General features: G+C 40.8%; 1 protein-coding gene across 1 annotated transcript in view; it reads right to left on the bottom strand.

The window, feature by feature from the left end:
* Positions 1 to 21306, bottom strand: part of iqce (IQ motif containing E) — a 112963-nt gene that overhangs the window by 34362 nt on the left and 57295 nt on the right. Inside the window, exons 13-16 of the mRNA XM_073061010.1 lie at positions 21172 to 21227; positions 20832 to 21040; positions 11564 to 11656; positions 3332 to 3551 (exon numbers count right to left, since the gene is read on the bottom strand). Of these exons, the coding sequence (XP_072917111.1) occupies positions 3332 to 3551; positions 11564 to 11656; positions 20832 to 21040; positions 21172 to 21227 (578 nt within the window). The remainder of the gene's footprint in view (positions 1 to 3331; positions 3552 to 11563; positions 11657 to 20831; positions 21041 to 21171; positions 21228 to 21306) is intronic.

Genomic DNA, 21306 nt, shown 5'->3' with positions numbered 1-21306 from the left:
CCCAAAAATACATTTTTCATCTTGATAAACAAAAATAATGTGCTTATATACATACAGCCTTTAGCTGATAAACATTACTGTTAAATATTAAATATCAATATAATATGATTATTCTAAATCACAAGGTTTGGAATTAGTGGAAACTATGTTGTATTTGGAAGTCCACAAGAGAAGAGTTCTTTTTTAATTACTTATAAGCATCATTTGCAAGGCCAGCTTTGATTGCACATTTTGTTCCTGAAGGATGTTAGGGAACTAAATGGATTATCATGACAATCCTATTGTTTCAGAGACACATTGTTAATTTTAAAATGTTAATTGAACTTCAAGTTCTACTGTTGCTATGGCAGGATTGAATTTAGTTTCCAGACTAATAGTTCAAGCCTCTGGATTACTGACCTTGTAATTCACCCATTCCAAAATTTCCTAATTAGTTAATAAAGTGGATGTATTGAATAACTCTGAGATCCAGACTGACATACATTACATTGGAGAAAGAGTAGAGCCCGCTAAGGGTCGTTCAAGCAATCTGTTTGTGGAGCCAGAGGATGTGGGTGGTCTTTAATGAATAATTTTTTTACCTGTACTCATTCACAAAAAAGATAAAACAGTGTAGTTGGTATATGTATGAACTGCTTAGGATTCGCTTAAAACCAACTTGACAAGAATTTTTCATAATCCCCTTACTTTCCTCAGTCCCTTCTGAGTTCTTTTCTGACTTCTTTATAATTCTTAAGGGCTCTCTTCGCTTTCAACTTTTTAAACCTTACATACACTTCATTTTCCTTCTTGATTAAATTCACCATTTCACTCTCGACTTCCAAGATTCCCTTACCTTGCTATCCTTGTGTTTCCTTCTTCCTGGAACATATCTGTCCTGTACACTGTGTAGAGGCTCATCAAAACCTTCCACATTTCAGATGTGAGCTTTCCCAAAAACAGTCTCTCCTTAGTTCCTGCCTAATATTCCCATAATTTGCCCTGCTCCAATTTAATACTCTCACACGTTTCATACTTATCAACAGCCACCTTAAAATGAAAGGAGTTGTGATTTATATTCCCTAGCTGTTCTCCCACTGAAAAGTCAATCAATTGGCCAGGCTTATTACCCAAGATTAGATCCAGTTTGGTCCCTCCATTTATTGGACTATCTACATGTTGATTTAAGAAACCCTCCTGGATGCACCTAACAAAATTCTGCCCTGTTTAAACCTCTTATATTAATGGGTTCCCAATCTATGTTCGGGACATCCAAGTCTCCCCCTAGGACACCTTTGCCTTATCTGCCTGCATATCTGTTCCTCAATGTCTCGGTGGTTAAGGGAAGGGGAAGGATCTGTAGTATAATGCCATCAGAGTGATTGCATCTTCCTAATTTTGTGAAAATTGTTCTGGAATTGCTGCCAATTGCATAGCTCTTTTGCTGTTTTGCTCACAAAATGTCCTGAGTTGCACTTCATTTTAGCTACATTTAGTGCAGCTCCTGGCAAGTCCTCGAATGTTCCCTGAAGCTCCAGAGCCTTTCACAGCAGCAGTGCCTGAGTCCTAGTGCAAGGTATAATTCACAGTTTAGACAATTTAAATGCTGGCCCAGATTGGAGGTAGGAGCCAAATTTGTCTGCTCTTCACGATCTTCAGTCCTCTCTCCAGGGCACTGGAACCTTTTGCTGTTCTGTTGTTTGGTGAATTTAAACACTGGCCCAGATAAACTGAAAATCTATTGGTCAAGATCCGGGGAAGAGCCGATTTTGCTCGTTCTCTGTGATGGTCATCTCCATGGCACTGAAGGTATGAAGTCTGCCCCAGCTGCTGTGCTCTGTGCCCACTGATGAACTGATGAGGCTTTCAGCCTACTCTGGGTTGCTCTGCGGTTCAGATCTGAGGACTCAATTTTGGTCCAGAATGCTGTTGCTCGCTTCAATTGTTTGCATGATTGTTTTTTTTTCACTTTCTCTTACGCATTGAGTGTTGGTCTTATTTTTATTTTTATTCTTTTTCTCCTTTAATTGGGTTTGTTTAGGTTTCTTGCTTTGGGCTACCTGTGAGCACGCAAATCTCAAGATTGTATAATTTATACATTCTTTGATAATAAATGTACTTGAATCTTGAATCTCCTGGCTTGACTCTAATGGTAGAGTGAGAGATATGCTGGGCCACAAGGTTTTAAATTGTGGCAGCGTATATTTTTGCTGTTGATGGTCCACAATTCCTAGTGCTTAGTCGTTAAATGTTTGTGTCTTTCCCACTTAACACAATTATAGTGCCTTAGAATATGCTGAATGTCCTTGTTATAAAGAATGGGATTTTATCTCACTGTGGAAGTGGTGACCAATGCTATTATGGATAGATGTCTCTATTACAGGCAAATTGTCAAGAAAGCAGAGTAGCTTTATCCCTCAATTTGATCACTCACTGCATTGGTACCTCATTTAGCAGTCAGGATTCATCTTTCCAGGTGCAAGAGTACGAACAGAATTTGCTCTAAATGAAGTTAATAACATAAATCGGTGCCAGGACTTGATGCAAGTCCCTGCCCTCCATTAACACTCCTACAATGAATTGCCCACTGCTTAATGTGAAGCAGCTGCCTGTGAGTGTTGAAATGTGTGGGCTGTGTCAAGCACTGAAATACAGGACTCATTGGCACTCAAGGTGATTGCTAGTTATTGTTTGGGACTGCAGCAGCTGACCATGAGGATCCTATAGTCTCTCTTATTATCTCCTGCTGACCTTGAATTACTACACAGTTCTCTCCAGCCCAGAGATTTTTCTTTGGTAACAAGCTCATTAGCCCTTCTGCAGTAGATTCTGTGCTTTTGCTGCGTTCAGTGCTTCCTCCAATACGAGAGAGCACTGAGACATTATCTGACATAGGTGAAATGAAGGGCTTTCCATGCTTGTGCGTGACCTGACGTAGTTAAGGACAATTTTGCCATGTCCAAATTAGTAATCTGGGGTAGTCGGTGCAGATCTATTCTTTCTCTCACCCAACATGGTAGTAATGCAGCAACTGTGTAATTTGCTTTTAACAATCAACCACACATATAAGTCTCATGTTACATACAGGCATGAGTAGGTTAGGCCTTTAGTATTTATGACAATCTTGTACTTTGGTATTTATCATTAAAAATGACAATTTTTCCCCAAATTCCAGCATGTTAATCTAAATTTACATTCCATAACTGCTATGATGAGATTGCAATTCAGGTCTCTGGATGGAAAGTTCAAGCTTCTGAAATACTAACCCAGTAACAACCAACACATTATCATAACAGCCAAACTTTCTTTTTAAGTACATCCAGATAGGAACCCACTCCCCCTCCGATTTTACCTTGGCTAAATCACTTCTCTCCTTCATTCTCCGATGATCTTCCAACTCTGCTTCAAATCGTTTCTTCATTCTCTGATGATCTTCCAACTCTGCTTCAAATCGTTTCTTCATTCTCCGGTGATCTTCCAACTCTGCTTCAAATCGTTTCTTCATTTTCTGATGATCTTCCAGTTCTGTTTCCAGTTGTCTTATCCTTTCCTTCAGAGTACTAACCTCATGCCTGCAGCAAAGCACAGATCAATTTTCTGCACTCAAGATTAGGAGATTAAACACTAAACGCTGAGTGATTATAATCAAGGTCCTTTTGAACTTCAATATTTTTTTTCTAATTTATCTACAACACACTCACAAGAGAACAAGATCTCTAATGGTGTTTCAATATTACTTACAGCAGAGTTAGCTACCTGACTTTGCTCCAGCATGTTTATGTATGAAATGGCTTTGGTTCCTATGGATAATGGATCTCAATGCACAAGGTAGTATGATATCCTTTCCTTGAATCAGGTTGGTGCTGGATCTCAAAGAATTTGTAGAATGTGTATAAGATGGCTTTTTCAGCAACTTGTAGTCAAGCTGACTAGGGAAAAGGAAATTTGGAGTTGGGTGTTGTATAATGAACCAGACCTGAAAAGGGAGCAAGCAAGTTTATTTGTACAGCACTTTTCAAACACAAAGCAGTTCAAAGTGCTTTATATAGAACAAGATATAAAAATCAAACATCAAATTTTAGACTATGTATAAGCGACTAAAAATCACACAAAAATAGATATGATAAATAGAATTTACAGAGCAGTTGATTCTACAGTGAAAAGTTTTAAGCCTCGATTTAAAAGAGTTTAAAGTTTGGGCAGACTTCAGATCCTCTGGAAGATTATTCCAGATATGTGGAGCAGAGTAACTAAAAGCTGCTTCACCTTATTTATTTTTGTCCCTGGGAAGGTAAGCAGACCCACCCCAGACGGCCTGAGAGATCCGGAAGGTTCATAATGCAGCAAGAGATCAGAGCTGTATTTTGGTGCTAGACCATTCAGTGCTTTAGACCAGTAGTGATATTTTAAAGTCAGTCCTCTGATGGACAGGAAGCCAGTGTAATGATCTGAGAACTGGAGTGATGTGTTCTACTTTCTTGGTCTTAGTGAGGACCCTAGCAGCAGCGTTTTGAATGAGCTGCAGCTGCCTGAAGGAATTTTTTTTTTACAGAGACCTGTGAAAACGCCATTACAGTAGTCAACCCTACTAAAAATAAATGCATGGTTGAGTTTTTCTAGATTTTGCAAGCCCTTTAACTCTTGCTATATTTTTAAGATGGTAGTAGGCTGACTTTGTAATTGTCTTAATGTGGCAGTTAAAATTTAAGTCGGAGTCCATCCCAACACCAAAGTTTTTGGCTTGGTTTGTGGTCTGTAACAACATGGATTCTAAATGAGCACTGACTTTTAATTGTTCTTTTTTGGCACCAAAAACAATTATTTCAATTTTCTCTTTGTTGTGCTGGAGAAAATTTGGCTCATCCAATCAGCGATTTGTTCAATATAGTTTTTTTAGTGATTGAATGGGACCATAGTCACTTGATGACACTGATATAAAAATGTGAGTGTTATCTGCATAATTATGGTAATATATTTTGTTGCTTACCATAATTTCAGCTAGAGGGAGCATGTATATGTTAAACAGAAGAGGCCCTAGTATGGACCCTTGAGGCACTCACTCCACGTCTTTTTTGCTCGGTAAGATATGCAGCTACCAATCGATACAAAATAGTTCCTGTCCTGTAAATACGTTTTAAGGAGAAGGAACCCTTAGGAGACAATGATTACAATATAACAGAATTCACCCTGCAGTTTGAGAGAGAAAGGCTAAGATCAAATGTATTGGTATAACAGTTAAGTAAAGATAACTACAGAGGCATGAGAGAGAAGCTGGCCAAAGTTGAATGGATGAAGACACCAGCAGAGTTGACAGTCAAGCAGCAATGGCTGAAGTTTCTGGGAGTAGAATCAGATATAGTATCACTGGCATCTGCCATGAAATTTGCTATTTTCTGGCAGCAGTACAGTGCAATACATAATTTTAAAAAATTACAAATTACAATAAGAAATATATAAAAATTAAATTAACTAAGTAGAGCAAAATGGGAAAAATTACTGAGATAGTGTACAAGGTGTAGTGCATTTAATATTTAAGTAATATTTGAGTAATATTATAAATATAGTGCTTGATTAAAGTATTCTTTCTTGTTTACAAGATGCATTGTGGGTTATCTGTAAAAGTACATAATTGGCATATGTCATCACGCCACCATGGGATACATGAGCATCTCGCTTAAAGTAAAACTAAGTTAGACTCGCATTCCAGACTCTCCATCTTTTACCTTAAATTACTTTTTATGTTTTAGAGTTACAAAATGTAACATATGGGTTCATTATCTGTTCAGCAAACTGATGGTGGACGGGAAGAAGCTGTTCTTAAAACATTGAGCGTGTGTCTTCAGGTTCCTTGATGGTAGCAATGAGAAGAGTTCATATCCTGGCTGGTGGGGGTCATTAATGATAGATGCCACTTTTTGAAGGTGTCCTCAGTGCTGGGGAGTCTAATGCCCATAATGAAGCTAGCTTGAGTTTACAACTTTCTGCAGCTTTTTCCAATCCTGTGCATTGGCCCCTCCCCACCAGATGGTGATGCAACCAGTTAGAATACTCTCCAAGGTAAATATGTAGTAATTTGCTAGTCTTTGGTGCATACTAAATCTCCTCAAACTCCCAATGAAATAAAGCCACTGTTGTTTCTTCTTTGTAATTGCATCAATATGTTGGGCCCAGGATAGATCTTCAGAGATGTTGTCATCCAGGAGCTTCAAACTGCTCACCCTTCTCAATGATGATCTCCTGATGAAGACTGGTGTGTGTTTCTTCTACTTCCCCTTCATGAAGTCCACAATCAATGCCTTGGTCTTACTGATGTTGAGTACAAGATTATTGTTGCAACACCACTCACTCAGTACACCTCCTTATCACCACCTGAAATTCTGCCAACAATGGTTGTGTCATCGGCAAATTTACCAATGGGTTTTGAGTTGTGCCTTGCCTCACAGTTGTGGATGTAGAGAGAGTAGAGCAATTGGCTAAGCATGCATCCTTGAGGTGCTCCTGTGATGATTGCCAATGAGGAGATGTTACTTCTGATCCATACTGACTGTAATGATTCTAGCTGTAGAGGGAGGTGTAGAGGCTCAGGTTTTAGAGCTGTTGATTAGTACTGAGGGTATGATGGTGTTGAACGCTGAGCTGTGATCAATAATTAGCAGCCTGATGTGGTAGGTATTGCTATAGTCCAAGTGATCCAAGGCCAAGTTTGGAGCCAGTAAGATTGCTTCTGCCGTTGACCTATTGTGGCGATTGGCAAATTACAGTGGGTTCAGGTACTTGCTTAGGCAGGAGTTGATTCTGGCCATGATCAACCTCTCAAAGTACTTCATCACAATAGATGTAAGTGTAACTGGGCAACAGTCACTGAAGCAGTTCACTGAGTTCTTCTTGGGTACGATTGTGATTGTGATTCTTCCTGGTATGATTGTCGCCCTCTTAAAACAGGCGGGAACCTCCGACTGGAGTAGTGAGAGAGTGAAGATGTACTTGAACACTCCTACAAGTTGGTTGGCACAGATTTTCAGTGCCTTACCAGATATAACATCAGGACCATTTTACAAGCATTCACCCTCTTGAAAGATGTTCTGACGTTGGCCTCTGAGACAGATCACTAGGTCACGAGATCCTGTAGGGATTCACACAGGTGTAGTTTCATTCTCCTCTTCAGAGTGTTACGCCTGTGGCCCCCTCCTTTTTGGGAATCGCAGGATCGCTATTGATTCGAGTCAGGAGGCCCAGGAAATGAGAGAGAGAGACACGCAGATTCCTCAATGTTTGGAATGTGTCCTGGGCCTCCGAGATACAAAGCCACGGAACAGGTCATTGTCTTTTGGAGACGGAATTGTGTATTGAATACTGTACGACTCATCGAAGCCCCCCCCCCCCCCCCCCAGGCAATGAACCGAGGGCGGTTGGTGGAGGGATTGCATCATCTCAACCTGATTGACATCTGAGACCCTGTGAGTCAGGATAACAGAGGGTCTGTGGGAACAGCCCCTCAGACGCACCAGAAGAAATGCTAGAACTCCTGTAACAGCGTAATAGAGAAAGCCGGTGGAAAAGCCCACGTGAGTCCTTTTCCATTTGCCTCGGAATTGGTGGGGCCTTTACCACGGAAACCCGGCTTTAGCTAACCACAAAGGGGAAATCAGCCCCCAACGACTCTCGAAGGATTGACATCATAAAAGGAATGGGCAAGTTAAACCTCCGTCTCTCTCTCCAACCAAAAGCTGCAGCTTGAATGAACTTGAGTGACTTTTATATTTCCATCGGACAATACATTATCCCCTAGACAACGATAGAGCTATTTCTTATTGATTATTATTATACCCGCGCTTTTAGATTTAGTATTGACGACGTATATTATATGTATGTTTGCATTGATATTATTTTTGTGTATTTTCATCAATAAATACTGTTAAAAATAGTACCATCAGACTTCAATGGACCTCTCTATCTTTGCTGGTAAGTGACCCAGTTACGGGGTACGTAACAAGAGCATGCACAAAAGATGTTGAATTCATCTGGGGGTGAAGCGTCACAGCCATTCATGATGTTACGTTTTGCCTGGTAGGAAGTAATGGACTACAAACCCTGCCAGAACTGTTGTGCACCTGATTTCATCTTTAACTTCAATCAGAATATTTCTCTTTCTTAAAATAGCCTTCAGTACATCATACCCGAACTTCTTATGTAGCTCTGGTTATGTGGAATGTAGGATTAGTTCATTGCAAAGAAGCAGCAGCATTCTAAAGAGAGGATGAGGTAAATATGGCTGACAAGGGAAGTCAAAACAGCAAACAAGAAGGCATACAATATAGCAAAAAGTATAATGCAACAAAAATGCAGTTAGGAGAGAAATGCTGAAATATGAAATTTTGAATATTATGTCCAGTTCTGGTAGCCTCATTAAAGGAAGCTTTGAGACAATACAGAGGATATTTACCAGGATATTGCTTGGATTAGAGAGCAGGTTCTTATGAGGAAAAGCTGAATGAGCTAGTGATCTTCTATTTGGAGAGAAGGATGACAAGTGACTTGATAGAGGTGTACAAGATGACAAGAGGCCTAGATTGAGTGGATAGCCAGAGACTTTTCCCCAGGACAGAAATGGCTAATACAAAGAGGGATAATTTTATGGTGATTAGAGGGAAGTGTAGGGGAAATGTCAGAGGTATGTTTTAAACACAGAGTCAGTGGTGGTAGAGGCAGATACATTAGGGGCATTTAAGGAACTCAGATGGATAATAGAAAATGGAGGTTCAGTGGAAAGGAAGGGTTAGATTGATCTGAGAGTAATTTAAAAGGTCAGCACAACATTGTGGGTCAAAGGTGCTGTAATCTTCTATGTTCTATAAAAGTAAGCTAGCCAATAATATAAAAGAGGATACTGAGAGTGTTTTCAGATCTATAAAGAGTGGACATCGAACCGCTGAAAAATGTCACTGGAGGGGTATTAATGGAGAACAAAGAAATGGTGGAGGAACTGAATGTAATTTGTGTCGTTCTTCACTGTAGAAGACACCAGTGTTGGGGGTAAAAGAGAGTGCTTGGGAAGCTGAAAGGTCTAAAGGTAGATAAGTCACCTGGACCAGATGGACTATACCCCAGGTTTCTGAAATTGGTCACTGAAGAGATCATGGAGGCATCAGTAAGCATCTCTCAAGAATTCTGGAATGGTTTCAGAGGACTGGAAAATGGCAAATGCCACTCTAGTCTTTAAGAAGGGAAGAAAGCAAAAGACAGGAAATTATAGGCTGACTATAATTAGAAGTGTTAAGAGTCCATTGCTAAAGATGAGGTTTCAAGTACTTGGAGGCACACAATAAAGTAGGCTGAAGTCAATATGGTTTCTTTCAGGGGAAATCTTGCCTGACTAATCTGTTAGAATTCTTTAAGGAAATAACAGGCAAGACAGACAAAGAAGTCTGTGGATGTTGAGAAGGTGTTTGACAAGGTGCCATACATGAGGCTGCTGAATAAGATAGGAGCCTGTAGTATTACAGAAAAGATACTAGGATGGACAGAGGATTAACTGACTGGCAAAAGGCAAAGAGAGGAATAAAGGGGGCTTTCTCTGGCTGGCAATCATTGACTAGTAGTGTTCCACAGGAGTTGGTATTCGTTCTGCTACTTGTCATGTTATATGTTAAGAATCTGGATGACATAATTCATGGCTTTGTGAACTAGTTTGTGGATTATTCAAAATTAGGTGGAGAGGCAAGGTGTGTTGAAGAAGGAGAGAGTCAGATAAGGAAAATGGGCAAAGAAGTGGCAAACAGATTACTGTGCAGGAACGTGTATAGTCATACGTTTTGGTAGAAGGAATAAATGAGTAGATTATTTTCTAAATGGAATAAATGGGTAGACTATTTTATAAATATAAAGCAAATTCAGAAATCGAAGGTGCAGATGGCCTTTGGAGTCCTTGTGCAGGATTCCCTAAAGGTTAATTTGCAGTCGGTGGGAAGGGGAATGCAATGTTATTATTCATTTCAAGGACTAGAATATAAAAGTAAGTATGTAATGCTGAGGCTTTATAAGGCATTGGCTAGAAGGCATTTAGAGTATTGTAAGCAGTTTTGAGCCTCATATTCAAGAAAGAATGTGCTGGCATTGGAGAGCACCGGGAGGTTTACAAGAATGATCCAGGAACGAAAGAATTAACATATGAGAAACATTTGATGGCTCTGGGCCTGTACCTGCAGAAATTTAGAAAAAAGTTGGGGGGGGGGGGGGATCTCACTGAAACCTACTGAGTATTTAAAGGCCTAGATACAGTGGAAATGAAGATGATGTTTCAAATACTGGTAGAGTATCGGACCAAAGGGTACAGCATCGGAATTGAAGGATGTCTCTTTATAACAGAGATGAGGTGGAATTTGTTTTAGCCAGAGTATGGTGAATCTGTGGCATTCATTGCCAAAAATGGTTGTGGAGGCCAAGTCACTGAGTATATTTAAAGCAGATGCTAATAAGATCTTGATTACCAAGGACGTCAACAATTAAGGGGAGAAGGCAGGAGAATGGAGTTGAGAGGAAGCATAAACCAGCCATGATTGAATGGCAGAGCAGACTTAATGGGTCAATTGGCTTAATTCTGCTCCTATGCCTTATGTTCTTATGAATGAATTTTTCAAACCTACATTGCAGCTAAAATCAAGTGCTGAATTGCTACAAGTTTTCTGAAAATGGAAACCAGCTAATTTAAGGAAAATAGGAGGAAGCTGTAACAGTAGAAGTAGATATTAATGATTCATTAAAATTCAACTATCACACAATGTGACATGCCAAAGTGGATATAGTTTCATAATTGCACAGCATAGAACTATGCCCTTTGGCCACCACATCCATGCCAACCAACCATTATTATAAATATTAAGGCATCCAACTAATCCACCATAGGTGCCACAGTGGCTCAGCAGATAACACTGGTGCCTTATGATTCCAGGAATCTGATTTGAATATGACTTCCTGTAACAAGTTTTCCCTGGGAGCTCTGGTCTCATCCCACATCTCATACAAATGATAAACACAAAGTACACTGCAGATGCAGGGGTCAAAGCAAGACGTACAACACACTGGAGGAACTCAGCAGGTTGGGCAGCATCCGTGGAAATCCGCTCGTTTGCACGGATGCTACCTGAACTGCTGAGTTCCTTCAGCGTGTTGTACATCATACAAATGATGGTTGGTAGGCTACTGTAAATTAGTGTAGTTGTAGTGGAAAAATGAGAATGAGTGAGAGAGAATGCATTGCAGGGAAATAAATAGGAGAATGGAATAGCTGGATTTGTTCCAGAGAGCTGGCACAGATACATAGGGCCAAATAGCCTCCTTCAATGTTGTAAGGTAGCATCAGTTGATAGCAATGAACCATTCTATAAGTTTCCTTATCATTGAATCATACTACTACTAAATAGTAGAAAGCAAACTAGTTGGACGTCCTTTTTTGAGATGGCAATTCCAGTTCCCAATAAAGCCTTTTTATTGATTGCATTTAGTTAATCAGAGTTCATTAACGGTTGTCCAAGAGGTACTTGTACTATTTTTAAAAAATCAGTATGTTTTCAAAGTGTACACTCACTTGTACTCCCCATTGGATTTATCTGGTTCCTTTAATCTCTGCAAGCCTTTTTCCAGTTTTGCCTTTTCTTGAAGCTGTTGTTTTACTTCAGCACTGCAGACCAAACACAGTCAGAGATCAGTAGATTGAAGGGGTATTACGACTGGAGATAAATTGCCCTCTGATCTAGCATCTTTCTGGTTTCACATCCATTGAAGGTAAACATTGCGCTTGCTGACTGAACACTAGAATTGGTCTCACAGACTTTAGACCCCAACTCCAAATGTTTATCAGTATCCCTCTCTCCTTGAAGTTATTAAGGAACCAGATAATTAATACATTCGAGGAGAGTGGAATGAGGAACAGGTCACTCTAAAATTAACTGGCATTTTACTATGCACGACCTTATGACATCCCAAAGTGGTTTACAACTATTGATTTACTTCTTAAATTGACTGTACAATATTCAATTACATTCATAACTCAACAAATAAAGCAGCTCATGTCTGCATGCGGAAAGAGCAAGACCACATTCTAACATGAGCTTATGTCACAAGTAACAATCAAAGCACAAAAATACTAGACAGCGACTACCTTTAGCAAAAGAGAGACTTACCACCTACTCTTGACATTCAGTGACATTACCGAGTCCCCAACTATTAACAATGTAGGGTCACTGTTAACTAGAAACTCAGTAAAGAGTTTGGAGAAAATACTAAGAGATAGGATTTATGTACATTTGGAAAGGCCGTGACTAATTAGCTATAGTCAGGATGGTTTTGAGAGGGGGAATTTATTTCTCATTAATTTGTGATTACTGAGGAGATAACAAAGGAGCTTGATAACGACTGGTGTAGATGTTGTCCAAATGGATTTAAGGAGGCATGTACAGGTTAAGTGACCTGTCTAAATGGTCAAAAATTGGCTTGGTGATTGGAGGCAGAGGTGCTGGTGGAAGATTGCTTTTCTGATTGGAAGTCTGTGATTATTGCTGTACCACAGGGATTGGTACTGGTATTTTTGCTATCTTCACAAAGTGGACATGAATGTAGGAGCTGTGATTATTAAGTCTGCGGATAACAAGTATATTGGATGTTGTAGATAGCTAGGTAGGCTGTCTAAGGCTACACCTGGATATGGATCATTTGGGAAGTTGGAAAGAGCATTGGCAAATTGAATTTACTCCTGACAAGTGCAATACATTTGGGAAAGTCAAAAAGGAGTAGGACATATACCAAGAATGATGAGGCAGCAAGTAATGTTAATGAACAGAGAGATCTAGGAGTCGAAGTCCACAGTTCTCTCAAAGTGATAACACAGATCAATGGAAGGTGAAGAAGGCATATGTCATGTTTGTCTTTAAGTTCAAGATTATTGTCATCTGACTGTACATATATACAAACAAAACAATGTTCCTCCAGGCCACAGTGCACCCACGCAACATATATTGCACATAAACCAAAATATTATATATATATATATATAAAATATAATTCAAAATGCATGTAATAAAGCACAGCACAAGTAAGCAATAAACAGTACAGTAAACAGCTCACTCTCCTAGCGATGAGACCTTGGTAGTGGCAGGGTATTCATTAGTCTCACAACCTGAGGAAAGAAACTCTTACCCAGTCTGGCAGTCCTAGTCCTGATGCTTATGTACCTCCTTCATGACAAAAGGAGGGTCAAAGAGATTGTAGGATGGGTGGTAGGTGTCCTCGACAATGCCCCTCGTCTGGTTAATGACACAAATAGGGGGAAGGGAGACCTCAAAGATCATTTTGGTGGTTTTTATTGTCCTTTGTAGGTTCTTGTGGTTCAATACCTTGCAGCTTCTGTACCACACAACGATGCAGACAGATAGGGCACTCTTGATGGTGCTCATGTAGAAATCGTGATGGAGCTTGAGATGTTACTGCCAATACAGACTGACTGGGGCCTTTCCATCAACAAGTCCAAGATCTAGTTACAGAGAGGGGTGTTGAGTCCCAATGAACAGTTTACCCACCAGCCTCTGAGGGATGATCATGTTAAGTACCAAACTGAAATCAATGAACAACATCCTAGCATACGTGGCATCATTTTCTAGGTGGAATAGGATAGAATGGAGGACTGAGGCTACGGTATTGTGAGTGGACCAATTTGAGCAGTAGGCAAAATGGGAAGGGGCCAATGTTGCTGGAACATGAGAATTATTACGATCCATTACCAACTGCTCAAAGTACTTCATGATTGTTGAAGTCAGTGCCACTGGGCAGTAATCATTTTGGTCAGTTACTGTTAGACTCTTGGGTACCAGAATGACGATGGCTTCCTTGAAGTCTGCAGATACAGCGGACTGTTTCAGAGAGATACTAAAGATGACCATTAAGACCTCTGTTAGCTGGGTTACATAGTCCCTCAGCACCTGATTAGGTATGTCAACTGGCACTGTAGCTTTGCATGGGTTTACCCTGACTAGGGTCCTTCTCATTTTGGCTGCAACCAGACAGGGTGTCCATTCCTCAGGAAGAGAGGGGCCTTTCCTCAATGTCACATCATTCAATTGGTCAAATTGAGTATAGAAAACATTCAGCCTATCAAGAAGGAAGGTGTCCTTGTCGTTGAAGCGCAGGGTGGATTTGTAATCGGTTACAGTTTGTATAGCTGGTGTTGCAAAAGTGTCCGTGGATTTCTTGTGCATATTCTTGCTTTGCCTTCCTGATGGAATGTGAGAACATGAATTTTGCTAACTTTAGAGTCATCTTCTCCCCTGATCTGAAGACAGCGTCACAATCCCTAAGCAGTTCATGAACCTCTGCAGTCACCCCTGGTTTCTGGTTTTCCCTGGCAGTGTAGTGTTTAATCACAGGAATGTCCTCAATGCACCTTCCTTTGTAGTCAGTCATCAAACCCACATATTCATGGATCCATGCACATTCACGGTATTGGCTCAGAATTTAGAATTAGAACATCATGTTGCAACTTTACAAAACATTGGTGAGACCGCACTTGGAGTTTTGTGAGCAGTTCTGGTCACCACACTGTAGGAAGAATACGATTGCTCTGGAGAGAGTGTTAAGAGATTTACCAAGATGTTGACTGGATTGGAGGACTTTAGTCTGGGGAGTGATTGGATACATTGGGCTTATTTTCCCTGGAGGATAAAAGGCTAAGGATGAGCTCATAAGAATATATAACAATATTAGAGGCATAGGGTAGATAGTATGACCTTTCCTATGACAGAAGTATCAAAAGTAAAAGGGCATAGTTTTGAGGCTGTGGAAATATATTCAAAACGTTGAGGTTTTTTTAAAATGTATTTAATCTCGTAATGGAACCTGTATAATCTCAGAGCGCTTTGCTATATGCTAAGTGTGTACGCGACAGGAGGCATGTAATGTTCTGATCATTGTTCATTGTGTAACTAAGGGGAGATTGGTACATTGTGTGGCCTTGAATAGAAATGAAACAAGACTGCAGCTACTAAGTGGAGGAGCTGACTCCCAGAATGGATAACAGCCAAAGAATAAAACTCATGTAAAAATAAATTTTGTAAGCTGTAAAACAGAGGCTGCTTGTCATCCAAAGGGAGGAATGGAGGTGGACTCCCCTTGCAAATAAAAAAGGCACTTCTAATAGATCCACTCTGAGTTTATTGTGCTTTGTTATAAGACCTAGCAAAAGGTCACAACAGAATTTGGAGGTTCCAAGATCACTTGTCTAGGCACAGTAGCCATGTGGGAGAATCCTGGTGACTGAGAGAAATTTCTCAGTCATAGCAATCGCCAAAAATAAAGTTCCTTTTCACTCCTATGGATTTTCCCTCTCAGAGTCAGACCTTAGGTTTCTCTTTTGCTATTGCTGTGGTCTATGCTGTGGCCTTGCGTGGATTGGTTTCTTTCACCGTTACTCCAACGCATTTGGAATGGTGACAGAAATGCTAAAATGAATGGGTCAGTAAAAAGGTACATGTGAAAGAGGTGAGCAAACAAATTGGATGGTTCAGTGTCAGGGATGCTCTGGGACACAGGGGTCAAGTCAGTAACAGTTAAAGGATTGCATCAGGAACACAAGGAAGGTCTAGCATTTGGGATGCACTAAATTATTGTTAGCCAGCTGGTGGCGTAGTGGCATCAGTGTCGGACTTCCGAGCGAAGGCTCCCAAGTTTGAATCCAGCCGGCCCCCTTGCACGCTTTCCATCCGTGCTGGGTTGAGCATCGAGCTAGCAACTCAGCCTTGTTAAAATAAGAAAGCCTGCTAAAAAATTATGACTCCACTCAGTTAAGGGCTTTCTTCTTCTTTCTTTAAATTATTGTTAGTCAAAGAGAAGCAGTAGTAATTGATTGCCCCTAAATCAACATACATTAAAAAAATTACAGTATCAGCTGAGGAAACATTACATAAGATTTGAACCCCACAGGACGCTGTAGCGGAACAGGAATAGACTGCACTGATTAAGGACTCAATGGTAAGTGAATGATGGAATAGGGTGTGCCTTTCCCTGATCCAGAAAGAGAAACTTACTGATTTATAGATGCAAAGAGCTATGGATATACCAGCTTCAGTTACAATGTGAAAAGCCGGTTAAAGAAACGAACAGGAGGAAATAGCCCAAGTAGCTGAGATGGAGGTGGAGGGATTGAAGAAACAGTGCAGTGATTTAAAGGTGGCTATAAAAGTGATACAGAAATCAGTACACAGTACTGGAGATCAGACAAAATGTTTAAAACAGATAGAAAAACTACAGTAAAGTGTGAATAGTTGGTACCTTTTAATTGTGTGAAGTGTGGCCACATGTGAGTTCACTTGAGAATGTGTATGTGTGTCTGTGAGTGAGAGAGAGCCGTTCTGCGCTTGTTCAATCAATATTGGGAAGAAGTTTGAATTAACCTTGTGCTCAGAAGAAAACAAGGTGATTAAGGAAAATATTTTACTCTGGAGTGAATTTGCTTTCGTTTTAAAATGTGCTAATGTGTCGGGGCCCCCATGCAGCAGTTTTCCCCCTCCTCGGTTCTTTTTAAAATGTGTGAAGGCTTTTCATGGTGAGAATTAACTGTAAGTTTTGCAGTTACTTGTAAAGATTCTGAAGGAAGAAAAGTAAAAGAATGGATTTTTTGTTTTATTTGTGTTTTTGGTTTGTGTTTCTTTATTTTTCATGATTTTTGAGATTTTATGATTTTTGATTTTAGAGATTTTTCATGATTTTTGATTTTAGAGAAATGTGGATTCCATACTGGCCATGTGGAATCCAGGTTAAGGAAATGGAAACCTGTGCATCTGTATTCTGGATATAAGATGTCCACATTTCAGAGGGAATGAGCATTTGGGGAAACTGCTCTTTGACCATAAGACAAAGGAGCAGAAGTCGGCCATTCGGCCCATTGAGTCTGCTCTGCCATTTAATCATGAGCTGATCCATTCTCCCTTTTAGTCCCACTCCCCCGCCTTCTCACCATAACCTTTGATGCCCTGACTACTCAGATACCTATCAATCTCTGCTGGTCAGTTAAATTGGGAATTTGAAATTAACAATTCTGGAACAATTGGAATATTTTGGGAGCAATCCTAGAAGTTGCTCTACAACAAGACTGCTTTCTTTTACAGAACATAAAAGATGTTGCTTGAGACTTTTGACATAATGATTTTGAGTTTGACATTTCTTGGATTCAATCAGTGTTTTGCCATGTAAATTGCACATGGAAGATGGTAAGGAGATCCCCAGGCAGCTCTACTCCAATACAGTATGTGGAAGACCTCCTGATGACCTCCTCAAGCAAGCAAACTTGAGAGCAGGACTCCCTTTATTTTTTTTTACATAAAATAGCTAAGAAAGCTCATAAAGTATAAGAGCAGAAACTACAGTTTGTATAACCAGAAGTTACTTATCTGGGAATATCCCAGGATAGTCTTATTCCAGAATACAAGGTAATTTGTTAAGACTCAATTGAAGCAATAGTCAAATCCCAGCAGTCATTTCCAGGAGATGACTGAATATTGTAGACAGTTGATTTTAGATTATGCAGCAACTGTTATCTCCTCCCAGTCAACCAGATCCATTTTGCTGGACTTCGGAAGCTGAGGAGGCATTTGAACATATGAAAGAGGCAATGATATCCAACCCAGATTTGGGGCTCCTGGGCTATAGTAAGGACTTTTACCTTTTTGTTCACCATAAGAATGACTTTGCTCAGGCCACTTGGGCTCGGGACCACAGGGGAAGACAAGGTCCGATTGCTTATTTCAGTGCTCAGTTAGACCAATAGCCAGAGTTCTACTGGGTCATCTTCCAATGGTGGCAGCCACTTGCCCTGCTGTACAGCATATGCAGTCTCTGACTCTATTATCCATGTCCATGTCCCATATCTTACCCCCCACCTGACAAACTAAGTACAAAATCGAGTTATTAACAAACCCAAATGTTAGAATTAGTTGCTGTGCAACTCTTATTTCAGACCCTCTTCTCCCCACGGAGGAAGACAGCGATCCACACTGCTGTGAAACACAAGAAGTAATAAAACCCCGTGTGGACCTTACTAAGGAAATAGCAGAGGTACTTAGTAAATACTTTACTTCAGTATTCACTATGGAAAAGGATCTTAGTGATTGTAGTAATGACTTGCAGCAGACTGAAACGCTGAACATGTAGATATTAAGAAAGAGGATGTGCTGGAGCTTTTGGAAAGCATCAAGTTGGATAAATCATCGGGACCAGACAAAATGTACCCCAGGCTACTGTGGGAGGCAAAGGAGGAGACTGCTGAGCCTCTGGTGATGATCTTTGCATCATCAATGGGAACAGGAGAGGTTCCAGAGGATTGTTCCTTTATTAAAGAAAGGGAGTAGAGATAGCCCAGTGATAGACCAGTGAGTCTTACCACAAGTGGTTGGTAAGTTGATGGAGAAGATCCTGAGAGGCAGGATTTATGAACATTTGGAGAGGTATAATATGATTAGGAATAGCCAGCATGGCTTTGTCAAGGGCAGATTGTGCCTTACGAGCCTGATTGAATTTTTTGAGGATGTGACTAAACACATTGATGAAGGAAGAGTAGTAGATGTATATGGATTTCAGCAAGGCATTTGATAAGGTACCCCATGCAAGGCTTATTGAGAAAGTAAGGAGGCATGGGATCCAAGGGGACATTGCTTTGTGGATCCAGAACTGGCTTGCCCACAGAAGGCAAAGGATGGTTGTAGTCAGGTCATATTCTGCATGGAGGTCGGTCACCAGTGGGGTGCCTCAGGGATCTGTTCTGGGACCCTTATTCTTTGTGAGTGGAGGGATGGGTTAGTAAGTTTGCTGATGACACAAGGTTGGAGGTGTTGTGGATAGTGTGGGGGGGCTGTCAGAGGTTATAGCATGACGTTGATAGGATGCAAATCTGGGCTGAGAAGTGGCAGATGGAGTTCAACCCAGATAAGTGTGAAGTGGTTCATTTTGATGGTCAAATATGATGGCAGAATATAGCATTAATGGTAAAACTCTTGGCAGTGTGGAGGATCAGAGGGATCTAGGACTCTCAAAGCAGCTGTGCAGGTTGACACTGTGGTTAAGAAGGCGTGCAGTATATTGGCCATCAATCGTGGAAATGAATTTGGGAACTAATGTTACAGTTATATAGGACCCTGGTCAGACCCCACTTGGAGTACTGTGCTCAGTTCTGGTCGTCTCACTACAGGAAGGATGTGGAAGCCATAGAAAGGGTGCAGAGGAGATTTACAAGGATGTTGCCTGGATTGGGGAGCATGCCTTATGAGAATAGGTTGAGTGAACTCGGCCTTTTCTCCTTAGAGTGAAGGAGGATGAGAGGTGACCTGATAGAGGTGTATAAGATGATAAGAGGCATTGATCGTGTGGATAGTCAGAGGCTTTTTCCTGGGGCTGAAATGGTTGCCACAAGTGGACACAGGTTTAAGATGCTGGGGAGTAGGTACAGAGGAGATGTCAGGGGTAAGTTTTTACACAGAGAGAGGTGAATGCATGGAATGGGCTGCCAGCAACAGTGGTGGAGGCAGATAAAATAGGGTCTCTTAAGAGGCTTTTAGATAGGTACATGGAGCTTAGAAAAATAGAGGGTTGTAGTCAGCAGGCCAAGTGGAAAGGATGAGCAGAACAATTAAAAATAAACAGCAAAATGTGAGGAAACTGGACAACAGCAGAAACAGGTGCTGCCCATGGTTCTGATGACTATTCAAGTCACTACTAATAGAACCTTTGGCCTGTCCCCACATGAAATCATAACAGGACGGCCCCTGTGCCTGCCATCTGATGCACCACTGTGAATTAAACAAATGGAGGTACACAACCTGCATGACAGAATGATGAATTTTAATATTGCCTTGACAAAAAGCATAATTAAATATTATCAACAGGGAAAAGAAGCCCAACAACCTGTAGTGGACCTTAAATGCCATGACATCAAGCCTGGAGACTACGTTGTGGTGAGAACATTTAAAAGAAAGAATTCTTTGAAACCTCAATTTGAAGTACCATTTCAGATATTGCTGGTCACTAACATAGCCATCAAGGTAAGAGAAAAGCCATTATGGATTCATGCCTCTGTTAAAAAGGTACCTAATGACATAGAAAAAAAATAAAACCACTGAGAGTCCTAATGATGGCAGTCGGATTAGCTCATGTCCTTTCCCTGTCAGATGTGATTGCCACGAATACTCAAGATGACTCAAGTTTTCTGATGACTCTGCCATAGTTGGATGCATCAGCAAGGGAGAGGAGGCAGAGTACAGGGCTACAGTGGGAAACTTTGTCACATGGTGTGAGCAGAATCATCTGCAGCTTAATGTGAAAAAGACTAAGGAGCTGGTGGTAGACCTGAGGAGGGTTAAGGCACCGGTGACCCCTGTTTCCATCCAAGGGGTCAGTGTGGACATGGTGGAGGATTACAAATAGCTGGGGATACGAATTGACAATAAACTGGACTGGTCAAAGAACACTGAGGCTGTCTACAAGAAGGGTCAGAGCCGTCTCTACTTCCTGAGGAGACTGAGGTCCTTTAACATCTGCCGGATGATGCTGAGGATGTTCTACGAGTCTGTGGTGGCCAGTGCTATCATGTTTGCTTTTGTGTGTAGCAGACACACAACAGAATCAACAAACTCATTCGTAAGGCCAGTGATGTTGTGGGGGTGGAACTGGACTCTCTGACGGTGGTGTCTGAAAAGAGGATGCTGTCCAAGTTGCATGCCATCTTGGACAATGTCTCCCATCCACTCCATAATGTACTGGTTAGGCACAGGAGTACGTTCAGCCAGAGACTCATTCTGCAAATTCACCAAATTACTTACTCCTTTTCAGCCAGCTGGGCCTGCAAATTGCTGCGGTCCTCCTTCAGTTTTTTTGTTAATTCCTGGAGGCGACGATACTCCTGCTGATGGGTGATCTGTTGTTGTTCCTGTTGCTGTATTTGGCCTGTGATACATTCAGCTTGTGGGAGCTTTTCCTCTATATCCCTGTTACCTCCTTTAGAGTTGAAATTGTCCAGTTTGCTGACTTTCTGTTAAGTTCAAGAAAGAAGCAGTTTAAATGGTAGATAGTTCGTTTTCCCTCAATAAAAATATCAATCTTTGCAAACATCAGTGGACAGAGGCCTCACCTTCCCCCAAATACTCATAATGTTATACTCACCTTTTCCAGCTCGAGGACTCTACGCAGGAGCCTACTTTTCGTCCACTCATTATAGCCTGGAGAAGAATAAGTGCAGTGAGAAAAGTACTTAGCGATGTGTGTCATGGATAACAAAAATTTATGAAATGAAATAGC

Source organism: Hemitrygon akajei, chromosome 11 (assembly GCF_048418815.1).
Source record: "Hemitrygon akajei chromosome 11, sHemAka1.3, whole genome shotgun sequence".
NCBI lineage: Eukaryota > Metazoa > Chordata > Chondrichthyes > Myliobatiformes > Dasyatidae > Hemitrygon > Hemitrygon akajei.
This window is presented reverse-complemented; position numbering and strand designations above follow the sequence as displayed.